This window comes from Sparus aurata, chromosome 12 (assembly GCF_900880675.1).
Source record: "Sparus aurata chromosome 12, fSpaAur1.1, whole genome shotgun sequence".
Taxonomy (NCBI): Eukaryota; Metazoa; Chordata; class Actinopteri; order Spariformes; family Sparidae; genus Sparus; species Sparus aurata.
Window position 1 is genome coordinate 20,408,147 of NC_044198.1, and position 23,181 is coordinate 20,431,327.

Below are 23,181 nucleotides of genomic sequence, written 5' to 3' on the forward strand. Positions count from 1 at the left end.
TATATATACTTGTGATTTTTTTTCTTCACTTTTTATAACAATTATGTAAATTGTATTATGCTGTAAACATCTAAAATTATATTTTATAATAGCAAAAACTTCAGAAATTAATTATCCAGTCTGATCCCAATTTTGAGAAAGCCACAGAGTTATAATGTCAAGCACGTTCAAGCACTTAAACTAAAATCCAAGCACTTTTCAGACCTTGAAAACACAACATTGAAATTCAAGCACTTTCAAGGATTTCAAGCACCCGTACGAACCCTGATTTTTAAATGACAAATACAGCATGCTGTTACTTGGTGGTCATGACATGTGTTTCCTCTAACCTAGGCGCAGGATGTGTGAGCTAGTCACCTGCCGTCGTAGCAGTGTTCAAGTGCAGCCGTTGTTGCATCGTGTTTGTGCATGACAGTGTAGAGTGATTTGCTGTTTATGATTTATGACCCAAACAGCCTTACATACATTTAATAAACACACTCTTTACCTCACCCCCAGACGAGACAGAGAGGTGGACTTCTTAAAAACTCTTTTCATTTGTGAAAAAATATATCAGCTGGTGGTGTTCTTTTAGTTTTTTTGTGCGAGGATTACTTATCTAAGTTCTTTTTTTTTCAAGATACATACTGTATATTGTGAGTTGAAAGCGTTGAAAACATGAATGCTTTTTAGTCTAACTCTTGATTTAGTGGTGAACATCAGCCTCTAGTGGCAAAAATGAGTATTACAAAAACAAGCAGTTAAATAATAATAGCGGCCAAAATGTTATTTTCCTTCACTGTTTTTTTAGAGATTAAAAAAGAAGAGGAAAAAACAAAAAAATCAAAAATTGATCACCAGAATATGTTTTTCTCTCTTGGCTCTCAGGGCTTCCAGCAGTAAAGAACAGATACTCATACTGTGTACAAACAGAGATGCATGCCCATTTGATCAGAAAACATACCTAGTTGCATTTTATTATATCTCTTCAAAATAAATAAACATGTAACACAATGAGATAAGACTCATAACGTCTCTGAAAGCCTGTAACAGAATAAACCTCAAAATAGTGCCTGCTTTTTTTTTTTTTAGTAAACATAACTTGTACGTAATGTACAAAAAATACTACTCAAAAATGTACAAAATGCAGCAAACAAATATCAAGTATTGTGCAGTTTCCCCCCCCTCGACGTTACGCCGGCTGCTCACAGTCAGTCATTACAGGGAAATTACTAGTGTTGAGCGCCAGAAGCTACATTAAAATCATACGTCTCACCAGAATCCTGTGAGAAGAGCAGCAAACAGCTCAGTGGCATAGCTCAGTTCATTTTGGTTCAGCGATGTGAGCCAGTCAGGGATCTCAGATGGCTCATACGGGATATTGTAAATACAATATAATCACTACTGAAAAGGTATAATGCACTGAGTCTCAAAAGCGCTTCCTGTTTGGAATAAATACTAGTATAATTTCCCCCACGGTAAAAACATTATTTCTCGTCCACTGTGACAGCAGCTCCCGGACTAAAAAGAAAAGAAAAAATAGTTTTGTTGCTTTGCTCCGTTGATCTGTTGCGTGACAGAAGTTTTAAAGCATAAAGAGAAAACACATTCAGAGCAGGACGCACCAGCAGTGCGTTCAGCTCTCCCCTCCCCCGAACACGAAGACTCACACACTTCCCCCAAACACACTTAATAGAAAACAACACTGGACATTACCACTCACTAACATCCATTCCATACTTACATTAAAAAAATGTGTTCAATCAAAGCTCCGTCTTCAGAGAAGCACTGACCAGTAGAAGCGACTGGTGTATAACAGGGGCTCTGTATGTGGAGCCTGGATTAATCACAGCAGTTGGGTATTTTTTGCCAAGCTGACGTAGCTTTAACTTTACAAAACATCATCAAGTGAATGTTCACCACTGCCTGTCTGTCTGTAGTTGCACTTGGTACTAGTAGTACGCTCGCTACTGTCAGTAGATTCAGTGTCCATCTCTGTGTCACTGCTACATAAGAATCAGTCCATCGTCAGTAGCGTCTAATTATCGTAGGATGTGCCCACAAATTAAAACATAAAACTGTGACATGCAGAATAAAAAGCTAACGAGACAAAAAGAAAAAAAAACAAAACATCAGAGCATTCAGTTGGCAGGTGTTTCTCATTATCGCACCGCTTTGTACTGACATCTTCATTAATTAGAACATCTAAACGCCTTCGTAATGACACACCAGTCATCTCAGACATTATTGGGTCCTGCCCAACAGTAGTAGATAGAACAGAAACTATAGTGTCGTTTCTCCCTCATCCTCCTCCTCTTTTTCACTTCCTCCGTGCACTCCCTGGTCTCTTGACCTGCCAGAGGTGATTGTGGATGGTCAGGGCGTCCACGCTGACCGACACAGACTTGGCGGGGATGACTGTGAACTGCTTTCGATCCGAGTTGTACTTGTAGACCTTGTCGATCATTTTCCGGGTGATGTTGCGTGGCCCCGTGCCCGTGAACTTGGCGATTTCCTCGGTGTCAGGCAAGTAAGAGTAAATGCCGCGGAACTGGCACCCACCGTCGCGGAAGAGGATGATCAGGTGATTGGACTCACACTTTTCCAGCTCCTGTGATGACACAAAACATCATTTCTGAAGGGTAATAAATGAAAGAAAACAAACCTACTTTTTCTATTAAGGTGAGTTCACGTTTGGATATAAATAGATACAGATGTATAGATATAAATAATCACCATCCATAAATTAATTTCAGGTGATCGCACTGACCTCAATAACAGCATTCTTCTGGCCCTCATTAACCTTTCCAGCCAGACAGCAGTGAGCGATGGCATTGATGATGATTGGCTTGTTGGACTTGGAGCTCGGCTCCTTGAAGAGTTTTGGACCTTTAACAAAAAAAACGAAAACATAACAGAACGATTAATAAGATAAACACATAAAAGTCTGTAAGTCGTTGAAAGTTTTGGGCAATATGACTTCAAGTTAGATGAAGAAGATGGATACCACTTTCATTTCTGTGCGTTAAGTATGGACTTGGAGCCGGGAGTCATTTAGCTTAGTTTAGCATAAAGACTGGAAGACTCAAGGTAAAGAATCCAGGAAATAATTTGTCCGATATCAGACAGAATTGTCTTCTTCACAATAATTTGAGAAGAGACATGTTGTAGAACTATTTTGTCGTTGAGCTATGACTTCTTAGCCTTGGTCTGAATAACTGAATCTGCCCACATCACCAAGTTGACTAATTCTGATAGAAGACTATCAAAACTACCAGTTCTGGCTAAAATATATAGTTCTTGGACATATTACCATAGTTTACGGTTTTTATCTAGGTTTCTCTGTTATACGTCATGTTTTTCTTTACACTTCCTGTCTTTGTCTGTTTCCCAGATGAGCAGATTGAGTTAAGCATCAAAAAGACATCATTTAAGTCTGTTGGATTTGTCTTTGTGTTTCTTGGACCCTTTTTGAGCCAGCCACTGTGAGTTATTTTGTGTTGCTCTACCAGCTTCCCTTTGGAAATTAGCTGCTGGCTGCTGGCTTCATATTACAGATTAGCAGTGAGGTATGAACTTTTCATCCATAATATTTTCTTTAGCCTTAGCGAGAAACTTTTCAAATCATTGCTTTGTGATAGTGGTGGTTAAATAAGTGTGCAGTCTTTCTCTGCAGTTTCTGCTCACCATTGTACTCCATCGAAGTGATGGACGAGGCTATAGAGCCGTTCTCCCAGTCCCGCTCCATGTTCCTGCTGGACGCCCTGCTCAGCATAGGGAATGACTCCATGGAGCACACAGATCCAGCCCTGGACGACACAAGTACAGCTCGGTCAAATAACCACATGTATACATGTATACACAAGAGAGATTATCCTCTACACTCACAGGACGTCTCACCTATGTGACTCTGCCCCTCCAGAGATGACACTGTCTGCCTCGGTCGCCAAAGAGAGCGTCGATCCTCGATGGCTGTAGCTCAGATCAGCTGAGAAAGACACAGAACTTTACTAAATCCGCACGTGTTCTACTGGGGTTTAACATGACCATCAGTGTCCCAAATTGATAATGTAATGTAGTAACAGTTTATAACCCTGTGAGGATCGACCAAAAATAAGTGTATTTTAGCGACATTCAAAAAGATTTATCTTCCTAGAATGTCGCCCATAGCTGACGTCCCGAAGGTGGTATAAACGTTTTTTCATGAGATGTGTATGGTTGATATGACATCATGCAGAGCAGGTTAGAGGGATTCACCTCCCATGCTGTCTGCTGCTGAGCCCTTCGCTTTGATCAACATGGAACCCTTCAGAGTATTACCTGCATTAACACACATGTGCACACTCAAAGAATGACGACGAATGTACACAGGTGAACTAAACCGAAAACACAGGCACACACATGGCTTTTTAGATGACACGACAGCACGTAGACGCACAAATTAAACATGGAGCATGAGACAGAATTATACACTGATAAAGTGCTAGGGGTGTTCTTACGTGTGGTGGACCCTTTGAAGAGGCTGTTGGACTCCTCGCGGTGCAGGGATTTGGGTCTGCTCCTGCGGGATTTAGTCCGTGGGCGAGGCTTGACCAGACCTTGCCCTTCCATCAATGCTTGCTGCTTCCTCCGCAGGTATTCTTGCTTAATAAGCTCCCGCCGCGCCTTCTCCTCCTCCTTACGGATGCGATCTTCTTCTGCCTTCCGCCTAGAAGAAATGGACAGAGAGTTAAGATTTCTTCATACGACTGTAACATATCCTTATAATCAATTTGTAAGAGCGTGTGATGAAAATGTACCTGGCCTCGTCACGTTTGAGCTCAACATCGGCTTCTTGCTGTTGTTTGCGGAGTCTCATCTCTTCAGCTTTGCGCTGCTGTTTCAGGAGGAAGGCAGCACGACGCTTCGCCATTTCGTCCTCTGCTTTCTCGTCATCCTGGAGGATAAAAACGAGAGATAATCTTTGAATTAATCATTTTTTCCCAGTCATTACACACACAAGCAACACTACAATCCTGACTTTTACCTTGAAGAAGAAGCCTAGAGCATTCTTCTGCTCGCCCTCTGCTGTGCCGTCTGCACTTCCATCCTTCAGCTCTGATAGGTCGACCTCAATCAGTTGACCTTTGGCCCTGGTATTCTCATCTCCAACCAAAGCCTCTTTCCCTGAGTTGGCAACATTATCCTCCTCCTGTTCCAAAGCCTGCGAGGGAGACGTTGATCTACTGGAGATAACTTGTGCGTCCTCTGACTGCGATTTGTCCGAAAAGTTGAGGTCATCTCGGACTCTGAAGGTGGTGTTTCTCTGAACGTTTCGCTCTTTCCTGGAAATACTCCCTGTCTTCTGGTCTCCGTCTGAGTTTTCTTGAGAAGACTGAGCATTAGCCTTGATGGGAGTCATCTTGCTGTTCTCTCTACTCTGTTTTTGCTCTGAGGCCTTTCTGCGTTGGCTTGAGCTCAGCTTGGGAGGACGGCGAGCAGGGGCAGAGCTGCTGCCGCTGATGTCTACAAAGTGAACTGCAAAGGATCTGGAATCCGAGGTAGAGGATGACGATTGCGTTGTGTCGGGGGTTGTGCTCGGGCCTGATTCTGCATGCTCTGGAGGTGACACCACGCGTTCTGGAGGTGGAACCAAGCGCTCTGGAGGTTGCACCAAGCGCTCTGGAGGTGACACCACGCGCTCTGGAGGTGGCACCACACGCTCTGGAGGTGGCACCACGCGCTCTGGAGGTGACACCACATGCTCTTGAGGTGACACCACACGCTTCATCAGCAGGTCTTGCTGAAGAGAAAGCTGCATCATCTGTTGCTGAATGGAACTTATAGCTTCATTGAGCAGATCTATGGAGTGGGAGCACTCATTCAAGTCAGGTTCAGCCCCACTATCCTGCGACCTGTTGTCTCCTTTCATCTGTCCTCCCTCTGTTTGACCTGCCTTTGCCTGGACCTTCAGAGCATCAAGACAGGAGTCGTCCTTGCAGGACTGGATCTTTACTCTACTCCTGCCGGCTAGTTCGGCAGATTCAGAGTGTCTCAGGGGCAGGGGAAGTGTGTCGCTCTTCCCTCCACCCTTCTTCACAATGTTCAAGAATGCAGCTTTCCCTAGCTTCAGCCGCTGCCGTGCTGATAGCGTCTCCATCTTCTTCTTCTGATACTCAATAGCACGTCTTCGCTCTTCCAGCTGCATGTGAAGTTGCAGCACCTCTGAAGGCACAACTGAGGGACTCACCACCATATCCTTCCCCAACACAGAAATAGGCTCCTTCCCCATCCAGCCAGTGGTGGAGTCACTTCTCAGTTGCCAGGGCGGACAGGTGGCAACCTCAGAGCCATCTGGTGTGGTCTTCTGAGAGCTGCTGGTGCTTGAGAATCCATCGCGGAGGCCAAGTTTAAGGAGCTTTCTCTCTGCAAAGCTGGTCATTTTGACACTGGTGCTGCCCGAAGCACTGCAGCTACTCGCCCACGATGTTGTACAAGGGCTTGAGCGTCCGCTACAGTCCTCCTTATCGTCCCGCTCACTGACCTTAGAGTCTTCTCTTAGTTTGACTGACTCAACCTCGGCCTCTCCAAATTCACACTCCTCGTCTTCCTCAAAGTATTTTCCCCTCCCTCTATTCACCACATCTTTAGTCAGCTCCATTTGATCGTCGTCCTCCTCGTCTTCCTCGAGATCTGCAATGTCAGAGTCAGAGTCTGCTACTTCCACCACAGTGGAGAAAGGGCTGGGGCACCCTTGATCTCCCGATGAGGAAGGAAGGAAGGAATGAAGGAAAAAGCCATGGGGCTGTTTGTTCCCAGACTGAGAGATGCCTATCGACCCCTCTGTGGGCGGTCTGAGAGGGCTAGGGGCTGATTCTACCACTGGTATAGGTGTAAAGGTACTTCTGTTTGACTCTTTCCTCTGTGAGGTGCTTGGGAGATTGGGAGATGCTTTCCTCACAGCTGCCGCTGCTCTAAAGCGACTCTCACCACTCTCCTCCTCCTTGTTCAGGCTGATGCTCTTCTCTTTGGCTGGCTTAGAGATGGCAGGCATCAAAGGCTCCAGATAGTAGCCGTCTGCCTGGTGGTCTGGAACAAACGGACCCATGTCAAAGCGCGGAGAACAACGAGGTTTAGCGACCCTCGAGGTGGAGGCCGCACTCTGGATTTCCAGCTCATCCTGCTCCATGTCACTCCCAATTCGCCGTCGAGAAAATGCAGAAGGGTGGATCACAGCAACCAGCTCCTCCTCTTCTATTTCCTCCTCCTCATCCTCTATGCGCATGTGGCTAAGCAAGCTTTGACCACTGAGTCTGTGTTGAGACAGCTGAGGACCCGACCCCAGCATGTGTTTGGGGGTGATGCACATTATGTTGGAGGCCAGGCTGTCTTTGCTGATGGAGCGAGCAAGGCTGATACTGTCTGCATCATCCTCCAGGGGGCAATGCAGGGCGTAGGGCACCGGCTGGGATACAGGCCTGGGCAGGGACAGATGGAAGTGTATGATTAATGTGAGCTAAGGACAATGAATCATGGAAAAATCAACTCTCTGTTTTATCTGTGTTGGCTGATACACTAAACTGAATAACAGAAATTATAATCGTTAATTATAACCTCGGTCTCCTCTCTGGTCTCCTCTCTGGCCAGGCCAGTATCGAGCCCTGATGTAGGCCATCTGGACATGTCACAGAGTTGGACCGATTTCTCAGCTCTGAAAGAAAGAAAACATGATCTGTGTTACAAAAAGGATTTCTCAAACATCAGTTGTGGATGATCTAAATAATGTACACTTGGAGAATAAAATCTGACTAAAAAGAAACTAATAGAAGAGAAGACTTATAGAGTTGAAGTTTGAAATGCTACAACACTTAATATGCCAGTGAAATGGTTAAATAAACAACTCATCAAGCACCTTTTTTTTTTTATGGACATTTAAATAAGGAACAATACAAGAATACAACTTAGACTTATTTTACCTTGACAAAAAAATCATAAGGTTCCTCTTAAATCATAAGGTTTTTTACTTGTGACTAGAGAAGAGTGAGACAGTCCTTTTCTTTTACCTGAAGTGCTCTCCTCGGCCACATTCTGCTGCCTCTGTCTCAGGGGCAGTAAAGAGTGAGACGGACTTAACGAGCTCGGTTTAGTGCTGTAAGGGAAAGACAGAGAGGTTTGGGTTTTGAGGTTAAATGTGGTTAGAATTTAGCTGATAAAATGTTTAAAAAATAATGCTTTAAGCTTTTCTAATATACCGTATGTACCTTTTTTGAATAGTTTGAATCCAAATTCAAAGTGCTGTGGGAGTGGCCAAAAGATCTTTGCAGTCTACACAGCTGTTACTTCACTGTTTCTGATCTATTCATTTGATCCTGAATTTTGAAACACTTTGTAAAGTCTGTTTTAATATGAGCTCTAAAGATGAATCATCCTTCTGACGTCTGATAGTGATGATCGAGATATTACCCCGGTGATGGTTTTACAGGTACATGTGCAGGCACAGAGCTATAAATAGCCACAGCCGTGCGTAACAGTTGAACATAATGATAACTGTTGAAGTGCTGTTTAACCTCCATGATGAAACAGAGCTGGTTAAACTGGGCTGCACTTCTGATTTTATGTTCTCGTAGGTCTAATGAGTGTTGAAGTGGGCACAAGTATCAATATGCAAACAATGGTTCAAGGCAGGTCCTACATCCATTTATGGATAGTTGTGGAAAGAGAAATGAAGCTAACCCTGTTTCTACAATAACTTAGATTTATAAAACTTAAACCAGGCGTACACACATCTTATAAACCTGACAAAAACAATGCCTTTTCGGATTAAAACATACATCACACATGGACATTGTCCTTATTTACGTACGAAGAATGTACTACTTAGATTCCATAAATACTGTGTTTTATAGTTTGCTTTACATACAAGCACACAACTGTGCAAACATCAATAGAGAGAACAAAACAAGGCATGAGGGATGAAACTACCCTTTATTAATCAGTCAACCTGTCACTTGAATTAAAATTAAAATCTCTGTGTGATGTTACTGGAAAACACCGTCAGTGGTTATGGTCAATACCTGAGTTCCGGGCTCTGAGGTGTGGACAAGGTGTCGGCAGAGTTTGATGATGTCATGAAACTACGCTTGGTGACGTTGGAGATGGGAACATGGGGTCGGGAACTCTTAGGCTGCAGCAACAATCTCACTAAAAAATGGTAGGTAGAGTATAAACGTTAAGTAAAGATTTTGTGACATGGTACAGTGTTGTTTGAAAGATACATGAGCAGTTCAGTAAATAACAAAAAAGTACATCAAAGTACAGAGTGTGTTATACCATCTCTGATTTCCTGAAGGTCCCTGGGCTGTACAAAATCTGGCTTCACACTCTCAAACCACCAGAAGAGTTCAGCAATGAAGACCATCACATTATTCTGCAAGACACAACGATCAAGTCTCAGGTCGATGGAAAGACTGTTTTTCAAGAATTTCATTGCTGTTGTGTATCGTTCGGACTCACCTTTAATACTGGCGGAGAATACAACAAGTCCTCTGGCTTCAGATAGAAACATTTGCTCAGGTATTCATTGGAAAACTCCTTTATAAGCTGGATGTTGTACACACTGTCTGCTATGGATGGAACCTCCTTCAGACAGATATCTGCACAAAACAGGGACAGAAATTTCAGGCGAATACTACATACTATTTTTAACCTAATTCCAATGGAAGATCTTAAAGGTATGTGTTTGCCATTTTGGGTAGTACATAGCTTAGCTTATCTTAACATAAAATCAGGGGGAATAAGCTAATGTGGCTCGATCTGGCAGGAGAATAACGAGCTATAAAGTATAAACAAGTGAACTTAGAGGTGTTAGTCGGCTCATTTGTTCACCTGACCTTTGCGGTTAACCAGGGTAGCTGTAATTAACACTATTAAAGCTAAGCTAAGCAAACATTCTTAGATAGCTTCAGATTAAAAAAAAAACAAACATGACATCAATGAGCATAAATCTACACATCTAAATGTAGTTAAAAAAGCAAATAAGCATTTTTACCAAAATGAAAAACATCTAATGGATGATATAAGGCCATGGATTATTGAAATGTGGATCCAGGAAGTGAGCTATAGTACTGTTCTTCAGTGTATTCAGCCATCCAATGTTACCATACCTTCCAGTCTAATGAGTTCTGGGCAGTAGAAGTGGATCACAGCCAGCAGAGCTGTGCCGTCAGACACGTCCTTCAACAGGTCGTCCAATAAAGGGAAGTGCTGAAGTGTCCGACCTGACAGGTGATCTCTGCGGTAACGCACCTACAACAGAGGACAAGTTTAAAACGAGGCACACAAATGTATCTAATGTGAACACACTGAGTCACATTCTCACTTTGTGCACACAAACACATAATTTCTCACTCTGTCAGTTATTCTCTGGCTCTTTTTAACACATATACAACTGCTACCCAGTGCTTGATGGCCTTTATTTATCACATTATGTAAACTTTGTCTTTTAGAGGGAGCTCCTGTCATGTGATACAATAACATGTGCCTTCACTCATAAGAACAAGCAAGGATGTTTCAGGTATAATATTTGAACTAAGAAAGCTTAGGAGCTGGTGCATGTGATAAATGACAAAAAGGGAGAAAACAATAAATGAAATGATGAAATTAAACAAAGGATGAAATAAAAAGAAGGTCAATGGTGAGTACATTACCACACGAGAGAACTCCGCAGGCTCCAATAAGCAGTGGGCCAGAGCATGCAATATATCGGGCTGGTGAGGGAAGAAAGAAATGATTGGGAGGAGGTTAATGAAATGAGGCAAGCTGTGACTGGATGAGCGGACTATCACTTTAAACTCTCGACCCCAGACAAGTTGCTTCATGGTGAAAATGAGTTAAACTGCCTGGTTTGTCACTTCAGCTTTGCTGGATTAAAAGAGATGAGAAAGCGCAGCAGTGTGTTGATAATAGGAGGAGGGCCTGAAGGTGATGAGTGAGAAAAACTCAGCTGAAAACTGAAGGAACTGCTAAAGGGTTTTATACAAAGCAGAAACAGAAAGTAAGCAGTGAAATGAGTCACACGAGCTTGTTGTTTCTTCCATTGCCACTGAGGGGCACTGTGTTTTTTGCTGTCTATCTCATCGGCTGTTATTTTTGGTTGGCTCCTTTTTGCTGTCTGACCCACACACTAACAGACACACACATATCAAACAGACATCCATACACTCACACAGGAGATTGCTAGCGGTTGCACTTACAGGCACAAGCTTCCAGTACCATTTGGAGGGAGACTAGAAATCCAAGAGGCAGGAAAGGGAGGAAGGTTTGGGGAGATACAAAGAGGAAGAGCAGCAGACAAGTCAAGGGTCATATACAGTGAATCAGATCAGATCTGTTACCATGGAGACTGATCTGATCTTAAAGACAACTGGAAAGGGTTGGACAAAAAGAGTTAAGAATGTCTAGTTTACAGAGAAGAGGCATTGGAGAGAACAGACTACAGGCGTTTGTGCATGTTGTTATTAAAAGTTGATGATTTCATGATTTTTGCTTTGTGTTGTCACATTATTTCATGCTAATTCAACCCTGTTACCCTGTACGCAGCAGCTGAACACTCTGGGCTTACTGTTGTCTTTTAACACTATGCCTGTTCTGATCGATTGATAGAGGCCGAGGCGAGTCAGCAGAGTGCAGAGTTTTTCACTCTGTGAAACCCCTCAGGGTTGCATGGGCGAGTTAAAGGAGCAGCGCCAACACAGTCAAATATCAATGCACAGACATGGAAAAACATATTTTTAGATTCAGGGAGACCCTTCCTGAGGATATCATTATTTCCGATCTTCACAATAGAATTATAAATATGCTCTGATATCTAACAAATACGTTCCCTATAACTCCAGTTTTTTGATTCTTCGCAGTATCAGAGTAATCCAGCGACAGTGGTCTCTGCATCCATGTGTATATTGCACACAGGAAGTAATTCTGCAAAATGTGTGAAAAACTAGGCAAAACACTGATTCCAGTCCAACTTAATATATTCTCTTTTTTTGTTTATGTCTTGTCGACATGGTTTTTACATTTCTGGAACACTGACACTTTCTTTTTTTTAAGTAATATTCTTGTGTTGAAAACTGGTGCATAAGCTTCTGATGTAAGGTGACTGGAGAAAAAGAAAAAGAGAAAAGAAAAGAAAATGTGTTTGATGTGATCAGAAGCTGTTGTGAGGTGCTCATCAGATCACAAAGCATGCAAGATCCAATGACTACACCTACACACCTGACAGTTTATACAGCCAGTGAGGAAAAAACATAACCAAAGAAAGACACCATTCAACAGAGAGGAAGTAGCGAGAGAAAGACACAAAGGAATAACACACACGGCCTCCACAGAGGCTGTTACCTTCTGGTGACTGGGTGACTCCAGCAGATGTTGCTTCATTTTCAGCTCTTTTTCCACAATCTCCCTCATCTTTATGTTCACCTGTAGCAACAAAGATGCCTCAGGTGAGCACAGACAGACGAACGCACAAATGCAAACATTAACGCTCATGCCTGGTTCTTACCTTGTTGATCCAAAAGACCATAGCGTCCTCCAGGTCAAAAGGCAGCTCCTTGGAGGCACTGAAGTTGGAGAAACGCTTGACGCCAGACACCACCTTCTCTATGCTGATCATCTCCACTATATAGGCCATCATCAGGGCATCGATAAGGTGGATGTGGGAGCTCTGCAAAAACAATGTTACATAGGAAACGTAATTATGGATTTGGCAGGTGGAATAATCAAAATGACATTTCCTTCCTCATGTCATCATAAATAATCTCTGCATTAAGAAATACTGTATATCTGATGTGTTCACTGTGAAACTGTACTGCACAAAATCAGTGAGTGCGTGTACTTTGTGTGTGCTTTTCTGCTGGAGACAGCTGATTTAACAAATCGAAAGAGATGCTCCATCCCTGCATTGCCATGGAAACAGAGCAGAACTTCCTGACTGATACATGGAGAGCTTTTATCAGCCTACACAAGAGACAACCACCACATGACCACACACAAAATGGCCAGGGTAAGCTCAATGAAAGTATGTATGTCTAACCTGGCAGATGGACTTCTTTTTACTTAAAAAGGTGATTTCATTATGATGGAAAAGAGAGACATCACAAGATCAAGTTGACAGTCAATTATCGGAATCTATCACATGTAATGACGGTCTCAGAGTCTCTTCAGTGAGTCCAATAAGAATCTGAATGAGATTTCTGTCATATTTCTGACACCTAAACACAGAATAAACAGCCAGCTTAAGAGCCAGCTTGTTGCCTTTTGTGTTTTCACACCTGTGGGATATGAATAGTACCGCTAAAGAATGGATTCATATGAAATGTCAAATGCTGAGCCTTTGGTTCATTCTGCCTCATGAATATTTTAGTTGCAAAGTCTAAAACCTGCAAAACACTCAAATCCACTGGTGCATTATTTATCCCAATACTCTTGGCTCATGTTTGGCTCTGGAAAGCAAAGTCACATTAGCCGGTTACCAGATGGCACGCCTGGGTTGCCAGACCCCTAGCTTATACTGCAGAGAAAAAAGTACCCTAATCAACATTAAAACAATAATTTCCTGACTCATTATGTAATAATTCTTCTTCATTGATTTTCCTTTTACCACATGAGGCCTGTTTTAGTTAATGTGTTAGCAAACTTTACCAATTACATTTTTTTTCAAAACATTTGAATCTAATATGTGCCTTTAAGCACATATTATATCACTTGAGGGAAATATGTGGATCAGGAAGAACACCTCTGAGAGCGGTGAGACTGAGCCAAAGCAGCAGTAATTGCACACCTACAATGGAACACTGTAAGAACAGTCTTCTTTGACCCAGCACAAACTCAGCAATGCAAACATTACCTATAAAAACATGTAACTGCAATACCATAACCTAAAAATAAAAGTAAGTAGGAACAAAGTAAATGTAAATGTCTTACTTCCAACTACACACTGTTAAAAGAAAAAGGTTTTGACCTTTAAAGATGCAATTAACGCTGGCATCTATTAACATGAACACAAAAAGGCTTTTCAAAACCACAGCAAAACTGTGAGTGAAGTTGATGAGTTGATCTTAGAGATGCTCTCAGCATGATGCATTACAGTCTATCACAGACAGACTCCTTCCATTGATCCTGTAAACTGGTGCAGGTTTGGAGAAAATGTAAGAGTTATTCAAGTCAATGTTTTGTTATGAATGGAAAGAAAGGTTACATAAATGTTTCTGTCTTCTGCCAATGGGGCTGTAGCTCTTCCTCTATAGATAGAACATTGGGAATTGGCCAAAATCAGAATCAGCAAAAAGGCGGAAATCAAAATAGGCCAAGAATATCGCAATCGATGCAGTTCAGAATGTGCAGAGAAAAATGGTACAGAATAATAGCAGTTGTTTCAATGAGGGTTTTATGTATGCGAAGACAGAATAATCAATAACATAAATAATTTGCTACTGGCATGAGGACTAGTGAAATTAATAGAAGAGAATGATCAGAATTGTACAATGAAGCCACTGCATCACTGAACTAATGAGGAAAATGATTCAGGTTTCTTTAGTCCCTTTCATCCTGATTCATAATAAGATGCCAGTCATTATCAGGGATAGTTTTCTCGTCATGCACACAAAACTTCATACACGCAGAAGCTTCATAAATCAATGTGCACACTGGATAAATATAGCCGATATACAGATTCCTGGTTTCAGATTCAGGTTGGTTTTAAAAGTAGACATTAGGTTAAACTACCCACCATCTTGATGGGAGCTGAGCTGAGGTCCACATCAGAGACCGGTGTGTTGTCTGTCTGCAGGACGTAGATGCCTTTCCTGGACAGGACCTTGATGACAGACTGGTGGCTCTGGAGCGAGGCGGCCTGCTCAGCGTGCAGGATGAGCCCACACACCCGGCAGTACAGCTCCCCAGACAGCAGCAGATGGAGGATGGGGGGCTTGATGTGTTCCTGCTCATACTGGTCGGTATAGAAGGGGTCCCGCAGGTCTGCAGGGATGTGATCTGGAAATAATGACAAGCAAACACTTATTATGAAATGGATCTGTACATGATGAGACATTCAGGATAAGCTCTTGAGGTTTCTTTTCACTTGTTAGTTGTATTGAGTCACAAATCACACCATGCTTTCTAACTATTTTTGCACCGACACGTGTCACCAATGCCTCACCATGTTATGTAACAGAGAAGCTCCAGCACACAGACTTTCAAGGTATTAGACGGTCAAAGAAGACAGCAGTTCAAGACTGAGACAAAGTCAGTGTTCAAACAGCACGCCAGGTAGCAACCCTGAAGGCCTGCAGGTGGACCTGAGGCTTTAATCCAATGAGCTAACAGGACTTAGTGGTGCTACTTAAGCTGATAGTGTTGTCCCAGCCAGCGTGGTATTTTCCTGCTCATGCACTCAGACATGGGGCAGCTATTTTTATATGCCTTGGACATGTTAATCCACAGTTAAGGCCTGAAGCACTCACTAAATTTTGCTTCCAGTGCTTTCTGGGTAGATTTAGAAAGGAATAAACAAGGAGATTGCTCTCTGATGGAGCTCGTGGCTGTGCGTATGTCGATGATGAAGGAAAATTCGAATTAAAAATGGCTTCAGAATTATTTTTTAAATGAATAATTAATACTATGACCGTAAATTGTGAATCGAAAAATAACAACTTTATAGAGAGATCTGTCAGTCAACATATCTTAGGAATAGTTCAACATTTTTGTGACACTTATTCAGCTAATAAATTTACAAAAAATACTTTACCAAAAAAAATATTTGTTTTCACTTTGATTTGTGTACAGAGTAAACAACAAGATATCAAGATGTTAAATAATGAGATTTAAAGGTGGTGCTGGTAGGTGGATATTTTTTCATATTTGGTCAGAGCCAGGTTAGCTGTTTCTCCCTGCTTCCAGTCATTATCCCAATTTTTTGGAATGATGCTGATACAAATATCAGGAAAAAAAGGAATTCCGGAATTTGCATATCGGTATCCACGCATCTTATGCAATGATGCCTCAAATGTGGCTGTCAAACACTTGTGGCAAATATGGAGGAAGGGTATTTTACAGTTAACATTAAATGTTATTACTTAAAGTATCACTAGTGCACTTAAACTGTAAATTTATTGATATAGTACTATAAAAATGATAAATGATGGCACTCAACTTTTTCTGAATTATAATCTCTAAAGATTCTAATCAAATCTTCATACCGGATACCAATATATCTGTGATAAACCAACAGAACAGATGTATAGGTCGGGCTGTCTTGTGTGATTGTTATACAGCTCTGTCACAAGTCTCAAGCTGTGAGCAACGACACTTTGACAAAACTTTAACTTGAATGATGAGAATCAAGACAAAGAAAAATAAGATGCCAACTTTAAAATGCCTACATCTAAAGGAAGACAAATGATGAAAGTCGCATCAATAATAGACCACTTAACAACAGCGTTGTCTCTCATTTTGCTTCACATTAGAATCCAGCTGACTGAGATGAACCAGCAAAATAAGACATCCATTAGTGGAAAACACACGCGCACACACACACACACACACACACACACACACACACACACACACACACACACACACATATCGAGCAGGCTCAGATAAAGGCTAGAGTACACTGTAAAAACCTTAGCTGTGTCTTTCACAACAGACTGCTTGTTTGGCAGCGTCTCCCTACAGTGTCTGTCTCACTCTCTACTGTTGTGTGGTGCTGCCATATGGACACGAAAGGCCCAGATCATGTGTGAAATCACTTGTTATTCAAGCTTCCAGGTCGGCGTTGATCTGCCTCGTTCGTGTTTCTCTCAACGGAAGCAAATCTTGAATGTCTTCCTTTAGCAGATTTCCAAACACATCTCTCTTTTTATCCTGCCACTTCCTCGCCCTCAGCTGTCCCACAATGCCCCCTCAGCCTCCCTGGTTGCCGTGGAGATGGTGATTGGGGGGATGCCAGCGTGGCCGGACGTGGGGGGCTGGGTTGCTATCCCGTCTCCTCACCAAGGCCTGCTCATTGAATCGTTTTAATGGTCCCCGACATCAGGAGGTGTGTGTGTGTGTGTGTGAGTGGCATGAAGAATTGCAAGGGGAAGCAGGCCTTGCTCTCTAATCCTAGTTGCTAATACTACTTAGATATTTATTATCCACCTGATCCAAGCATTAAAGCCCACCCTGGTATGCATGAGTGAGCATGTATGTGTGTGTGTATGTGTCTTTGAAATCAAGAGGAGGGGCTGCAGGGAAAGCCTTTGTTCCTATTCTTTCAGACACAAGGTCAGATTGATCAGCAGAGATCTTGCTGACAGTCGGGGTAGGGCTGTCAGACTCTGCAAGGCCGAGACACAACTATTCTCTCAATAAGAAGGCTTAATGGAGAATCCTCCACCAGACAGTATGTTGGGAAAACATAGCCTTTAAGCTGATGCACCATTTAGGCACACTTGGACGTCTGACCCTGCAGAGAGAGCAAAAAAGCTGGTATGTGCAGCCTAACTGTCGTGTGTATAATGCGTAGCTCCTCACCAAGCAGTCATGTATACTTTATATCCACTGATACAGAAAATAAGTATTTTTTCATACATGTCTTTGTCTCTAGTCTCTATGCTTCATATTTTAACTAATAGTGTGGTTGCTATACCAACATTACACATAATTCTAAAATACAATTTGGGAAAGTGGACAGCTGATAAAACTAGTCAGAAAGCAGGTTTAAAAAACATCTGTGCCCTGGTTTCCAGAAATTACATTTAAGAAAAGATTTGGAGGGATCGACCAGTCAATGAACTTGTCATGAGTCTAAACAAACGGGCTGTGTTGAACGAAGACACGAGCCTTCAGGTCCAATCCCATCAAACACTTAATCATGTGACAGCCTCTGCTGACTTTCACACCGGCACACACACACAACACATGCCTCCCAGCACTGCTGTGTGGGTTGATTTTGCACTCTAATCTAATAAGAGTGTTTTGGTGTTTCTGACCTCCACACTGACTATCATTGACTAGGGACAGTGTCAAACAAATAAACATAACACAGACAGACATGCTGTACTTCGACACAAGATATTGTAGATATGTTTTGGGCTGTATTTGTAGATATTATAGGATACATTATGGCAAAGTTAGTTAGTTAAGTCACATTAAAATGATTCTGATGATATGTGCAGTGAGGTAGGAAGCTTTTAAATGCTGGATGAGAGAGCAGGTCATCAGATTGGTACTGGTGTTAGTACATATCCTGAGTTGAGGTTGGAATTAGTATTGGAAGATAAAAAGTTGTTCTTGCAGCAACTTTCTTTGTTTCAGCTTCTCAAATAAGAGGATCTGCTTATTTCCTCTGTCCTATGTGATCTTGAACTAAATATCTTTGGGTTTAAGACTGTTGGGAGTACAAAAGAAACAATCTGAAGACGCCATCTTTGTCTTCTAGAAACTTTGATGGGCATTTTTATCTTTTTCTAACATTTTGAAAACCAGCTGAGGGAGGAATAGGCAGATTAATGGCTAAAGAAAATGATCATTAACTTCAGCCTTACACAACAATTGGCTGAGTAAGCAGATAGTCTGACTGTCATCACTGGCACCACTGAAGGGATCAGGGTGAATTTAGGACTGTGAGTAATCAAGGAAGGACTGCGTAGATGATTGTGGGGAGGGTTGTGGAAGCTAGTAGGTGAGTAGTTAATTTAAAATGTATATCACTAAGTTGTTCATCATATCAGAAAAGCAGAACATGAGATTATCAAAAAAAACAACAACAAAGATACAGTTGAAATGTGCACTTCTGTCTCTACTAGATTAACTTAAAGTGATGATATCTGACAAATCACTTAATACTAGTGCTGTCCATTCTGTGTAAAAAGGAGTTAAGATAGTGTTGTTGATGCAAGAACTCAGTCTCTTGCTGTAAATGGCTCTTGAGTGTCCCTGGCACAGTGACGTCAGAAAGAGCCAATCAGATTAAGGGAAGCAGGAAGCTTGATGGGGGAATGGGCGTTGGTTCTGTGTTTATTATGGGCATCTGATCTCTGCCCTGGAACAACACAGCATTGGGTAACAGAGAGGTAAAGCTTTGACCAGCAAGACAGAGATCAGGATGTCAAAATGCTTTTGGGAGATTTAGGTGTTGTCAAAAATGCTGATTTGATGAGACAAAGTTAAAGGGACAGTTCACCCTAAAATCCAAAAATCCACTTTTAACTATCTTGATCGTTGAGAGTTGCAGAGGGTTTTTTTTTTTTCTTTTTTTTAATATCAGCCTTCTCTCAAATATAATGGAACCCAATGGCACTCTGTCACTCTGTTTTTAATATGTCTCTTTCCAAAAATCATGACCCAGTTATTCAAAGTAATCCAAAGACCTTGTTGTGAGCAGCTTTATATTCTTTCAATGGAACTCACTCTCAAACGGTATCGCTGCACAGATAGACACGTGCATCTACTCACAGACGAGAGACTCATGCTCATGACAGCCTGGGATGTAAACATTAATGGTGCCCTCCTCGGCTGAGCTGTAACGTTAGCTAGCTTGGTTGGTTTAACTAGTTAGCCTCTCATGCATGAGTTAACATCTGGAAAAAGACAGTGCTGTGGAGCTTTTCTTGTATTTTTTCCTTTATTTATTTGAACTCCACAAGCCAAATGTCATCTAGTTCCATTATATACGAGAGAACAAACATATGTCCATAACTCTGTATGTATTGTTGATTTTGGGCTTAAAAACAGTCATTTTAATAATTCCATACTTTCACACAAGCATTGACTTTTAGGGTTCTGCTCCCCTCGGCGTCAATTTACTGAGTCATCTACTGCAACACAGGAGACAGCACTGCAAGGCAGGAAACACTTAAACTACAGTATGCCTGCCTCATAAAATGGATTTGATGACAAAGACTTTTCCTTGACTGAATGACTCGCTCTGTGTCTCCTTCCAAACGCCTCATTGTCAATCCAATAGTAAAGTCACAGAACCTAGCAGGCTCACATAAAGGGGACAGCTGACCTCCTGCTTACACTCCCCAGAGCGCGAGCAGAGAGTGACACAAAAACCCACATCCGAGGGGTAATTTCCAGACATTTACTTACAGCCTGCCGATGTGGAGCGATCATTTTGAATATTTTAGTCGCCCTCGTCAGAGCTGGCGAGGCCAGTGACCTGTGTATAAACGACTTTGTCGGATCGTATCGGTCAAAGTCTTTCCTCACAAACATGAAGGTCTGCTCTGCTGCTATGCAGTTATGGTATAAATCTTTCTCTAGGAATGAAGCTTGTTTACATTTTTCTTTTCAGTGAAAAGAACCAGACACCAAAACGAACTTCAATTTGAATGATACGTAGACAACTGTATGTATTGTTGTAAACATGAAGATTGTCAACACATGAATATTTGGGAAATGGAGATGTAGATACATATGTGCTTTTTGTGTTTTTGAACTAAGTACTGCTATAAACCATGTAATGACAAAACTATTTTATAATCCTGTAATTAATAGGAACAGTTCATGGATTTGAGTACATTATTATTTTCAGCAGGTTTTCCTGCTGTGTTTTAAAGCAGAGGTAGACCACCTCATTTAAAAACAAAGACCACAACACACACGTAAAGAAGGCATAAGCAAATGACGTGTATTTAATTAGTGTGTCTTTTTAAGGAGTTAGGCAGCCATCTACTAAGTAAACTGATCTCCATACGAGAACAATTTCCTGGGTTAAACCCTGGATCAGCTGTTAAACCCTGGATCAGCCTTTAAAATAACAATAATACCAGCAGTAACACCAGCTATTACTCTGCAATAAGGCTGCGACTAATTCTTATTTTCAGTATCACTTAATCTGCTGATGTTTTTTTGTACTATAAAATATCAGAAAATGACACACAGACCAAACAGAGATGCTCACATTTGATCCGCTTGGCATTTTTGGTTGAAAGGTGACTTAAATGGTCAAATATTTGCCAAAATAGTTGTCAATTAATGTTCTGTCAAACGACTAATCAGTATTTGACTAATCAGCAAGACCAGTTCAGTTCTGGCCAACGATCTTTGTTGCATGTATCTCTCTCCCCATGTTCACTGTCTGCCTCGCCACAATAAAATCTAATGAAATCAAAATGCTAAAAATAGCAACATGCAAAGATTTTGCCATCTCTAAACCTTCATTTGCATAATGTACTGTTTTGTTTAGTTAGTTTTTCATTGATACAAAACTGCTAGGCCTTGTAATATAGTATATCAGATAATAGTACAATTACTGCGCTATGCTTGCTAGGCCAGCCCAAAAGTCCCCCTCTAATTCAATCAAATATCAAATAAATCATATTTAAATCTGCTAGATGCGGATTTTTTATCCGAATCTGCATCAAGCTGTACAAACTCATAGATATCAGCCGCCTAAGTATGTATAATCAATGCACTATCAATGCAGAAATTAATCCTAGATCTGTCCCTCTCTCTAGAGCCGCAATTAAAGTTTTAATATATTCAGCAAACCAACAACCAACAAACCGACACAGGGTTAAAAAGATATATAGAATTTTATCTTATTCCCTCTTTTACATACACACACTCGCACTGACTGCTACCTGTCCATGTCCATGTGTGCCATCATTCCAATGCATCGATAGACATGTTTAAAGGAAGGATACAACAATGCCTCACTAAAATCTGTTCAATCTGTGTCAATTAAGTTTACAGAAATTTACATCAGGAGGAGTTATGAAATAGTGGCTCAGGTAAGTGAAATTGTCAGAGGAATGTGATAGAGCATCTGCATGTTTTCATAAAAAATTCACTGAATGGTATCTCAGCAGGAAGCAATATCAATATTCTGTCCCGGTTGTAATCACAAACATGAGAAACCATGCTTCAAAGTGTCATCAGTGAAAGGAAGAACACATGTGCAGCCTTACCTATGCCATAAGCTTTGGCAAACAACCAGCGGAGATTTGCGTCTATTTTGGCTCTTGCAGAGTCGTACAGCTCCAGCGGTACCACCTGAGCCTCCATGCCTGCTCCTCCTCCACCTCCACCTCCTCCTCCTGCACCTCCACCTGCATCATCCGCCGCTGCTCTCCTCCAGGTGCTGTCCCTGCCAGCACTCCCCTCCACATCCATCCTGCTGGGGGAAACACACACACACACACACACACACACACACATAGACATTATTGCCAGTCGCAGCGAACTGCATTACATCATCGATATGAAGAACAACAAGCAGGGCCTGGCTCACTGACAGCACCTGCTCCTCCGGTGCTGACGACACCACACGCACTCTCACCTTTTCTTCAACGTGCTGGTGTCTCCGCCATGATTCATATACCATCATTAAATATATATTCACGCACCTTAAAACGTCATTTATCTGCATATTCTTCAGCTGATAATGTGACAGGTTGAGGTGGAAGAGAAAAGCAGACACGAATGAGAGCTGCTTTACGTTAATTAGCCAACCCCCCCAAAAAATAAATAAATAAACAAAATGTCAGCATCTTTAACGGCGACCGTTGGTCTTTTCTTCTCTGCCCGGTGAATGACCTGCCGCCGACCTACCACCGTTTAACTTCATATTACAGCTAGGTTAGCTAGCTAAAACTGCGCACACACCCCGACGTCTAAACGACAGACACAACAAAGACTCACCTCCTAAGACTGCATCGGCTCCTCTCCACAGCTTTACGTGTGAGATGGAGGTGCTGTTAAAACATGCTGCCGGCCCTTTCTTCAGCTACCACGGAGGAATAACGGAGGACTCCTCCCCGCCCAGCGACACAAATCTCCGGCCCTCGCAGGATAAAAGCTGCGGCTGGCAGGCTGATGGTCGTTAATCCAATGATAAAAATAAAAAAATATGTTTGGCAGCCGCGCACAGGTCCGTTTTCGAGGATATTACGAACGTCCAAACGCCGGCGGCTTCATGTCGAGGCTGCCATCGCCTCTCAGAGAGGACTAGCGGGTGTAACGGTGGCCCGGCAGCCCTGTTGTCGGAGCCTGTCTCTATGGGGACGACTGACTGTGATCTCCTGTCAGCGCCGCTGCAACACCTCCGCTCACCTGCTGGGGGCGCTGAAGCTCCGGACACAGGGAGGAGGTGCGACTGGATGATGCTGCAACACTGATGTGAAGGGTTTTATTCTTTATTTGATCTATTTATTATGATCTTTTTTTCATGTATTACTT

At 42.1% G+C, this 23,181-nt stretch overlaps 1 protein-coding gene across 5 annotated transcripts; it reads right to left on the reverse strand.

Annotated features, from left to right (window-relative positions):
• Positions 1–925: 925 nt before the first annotated feature.
• camsap1a (calmodulin regulated spectrin-associated protein 1a) lies at positions 926–23,044 on the reverse strand. 5 transcript variants are annotated; one of them, XM_030435812.1, is made up of 20 exons: positions 22,645–23,044; positions 21,912–22,117; positions 14,741–15,003; positions 12,515–12,676; positions 12,352–12,432; positions 10,665–10,724; positions 10,122–10,263; positions 9,472–9,611; positions 9,289–9,385; positions 9,033–9,159; positions 8,022–8,107; positions 7,573–7,669; positions 5,006–7,436; positions 4,779–4,915; positions 4,479–4,687; positions 4,237–4,299; positions 3,880–3,967; positions 3,667–3,788; positions 2,750–2,868; positions 926–2,590 (listed from the first exon to the last, which is right to left on the reverse strand). In XM_030435812.1, exons 2-20 carry the CDS (start codon positions 22,114–22,116, stop codon positions 2,300–2,302), a joined length of 4,920 nt encoding a protein of 1,639 aa, XP_030291672.1. In that variant the 5' UTR covers position 22,117; positions 22,645–23,044; the 3' UTR covers positions 926–2,299. The 5 variants fall into 5 exon arrangements, with proteins under 5 accessions (XP_030291672.1, XP_030291671.1, XP_030291673.1 ...); XM_030435811.1 differs by having other exon boundaries at positions 21,912–22,120; XM_030435813.1 differs by lacking the exon at positions 10,665–10,724 and adding an exon at positions 11,211–11,243 and having other exon boundaries at positions 21,912–22,120.
• Between the last annotated feature and the right edge of the window lie 137 nt (positions 23,045–23,181).

Coding starts and splice junctions, on each gene's coding strand:
- camsap1a (XM_030435812.1), bottom strand. CDS start 22,116: ATGGATGTGGAGGGGAGTGCTGGCAGGGACAGCACCTGGAGGAGAGCA. Junction 15,004..21,911: donor TGCCAAAGCTTATGGCATAG/GTAAGGCTGCAC, acceptor CATTATTTCCAG/ATCACATCCCTGCAGACCTG. Junction 9,160..9,288: donor CCTTCAGGAAATCAGAGATG/GTATAACACACT, acceptor ACCATTTTTTAG/TGAGATTGTTGCTGCAGCCT.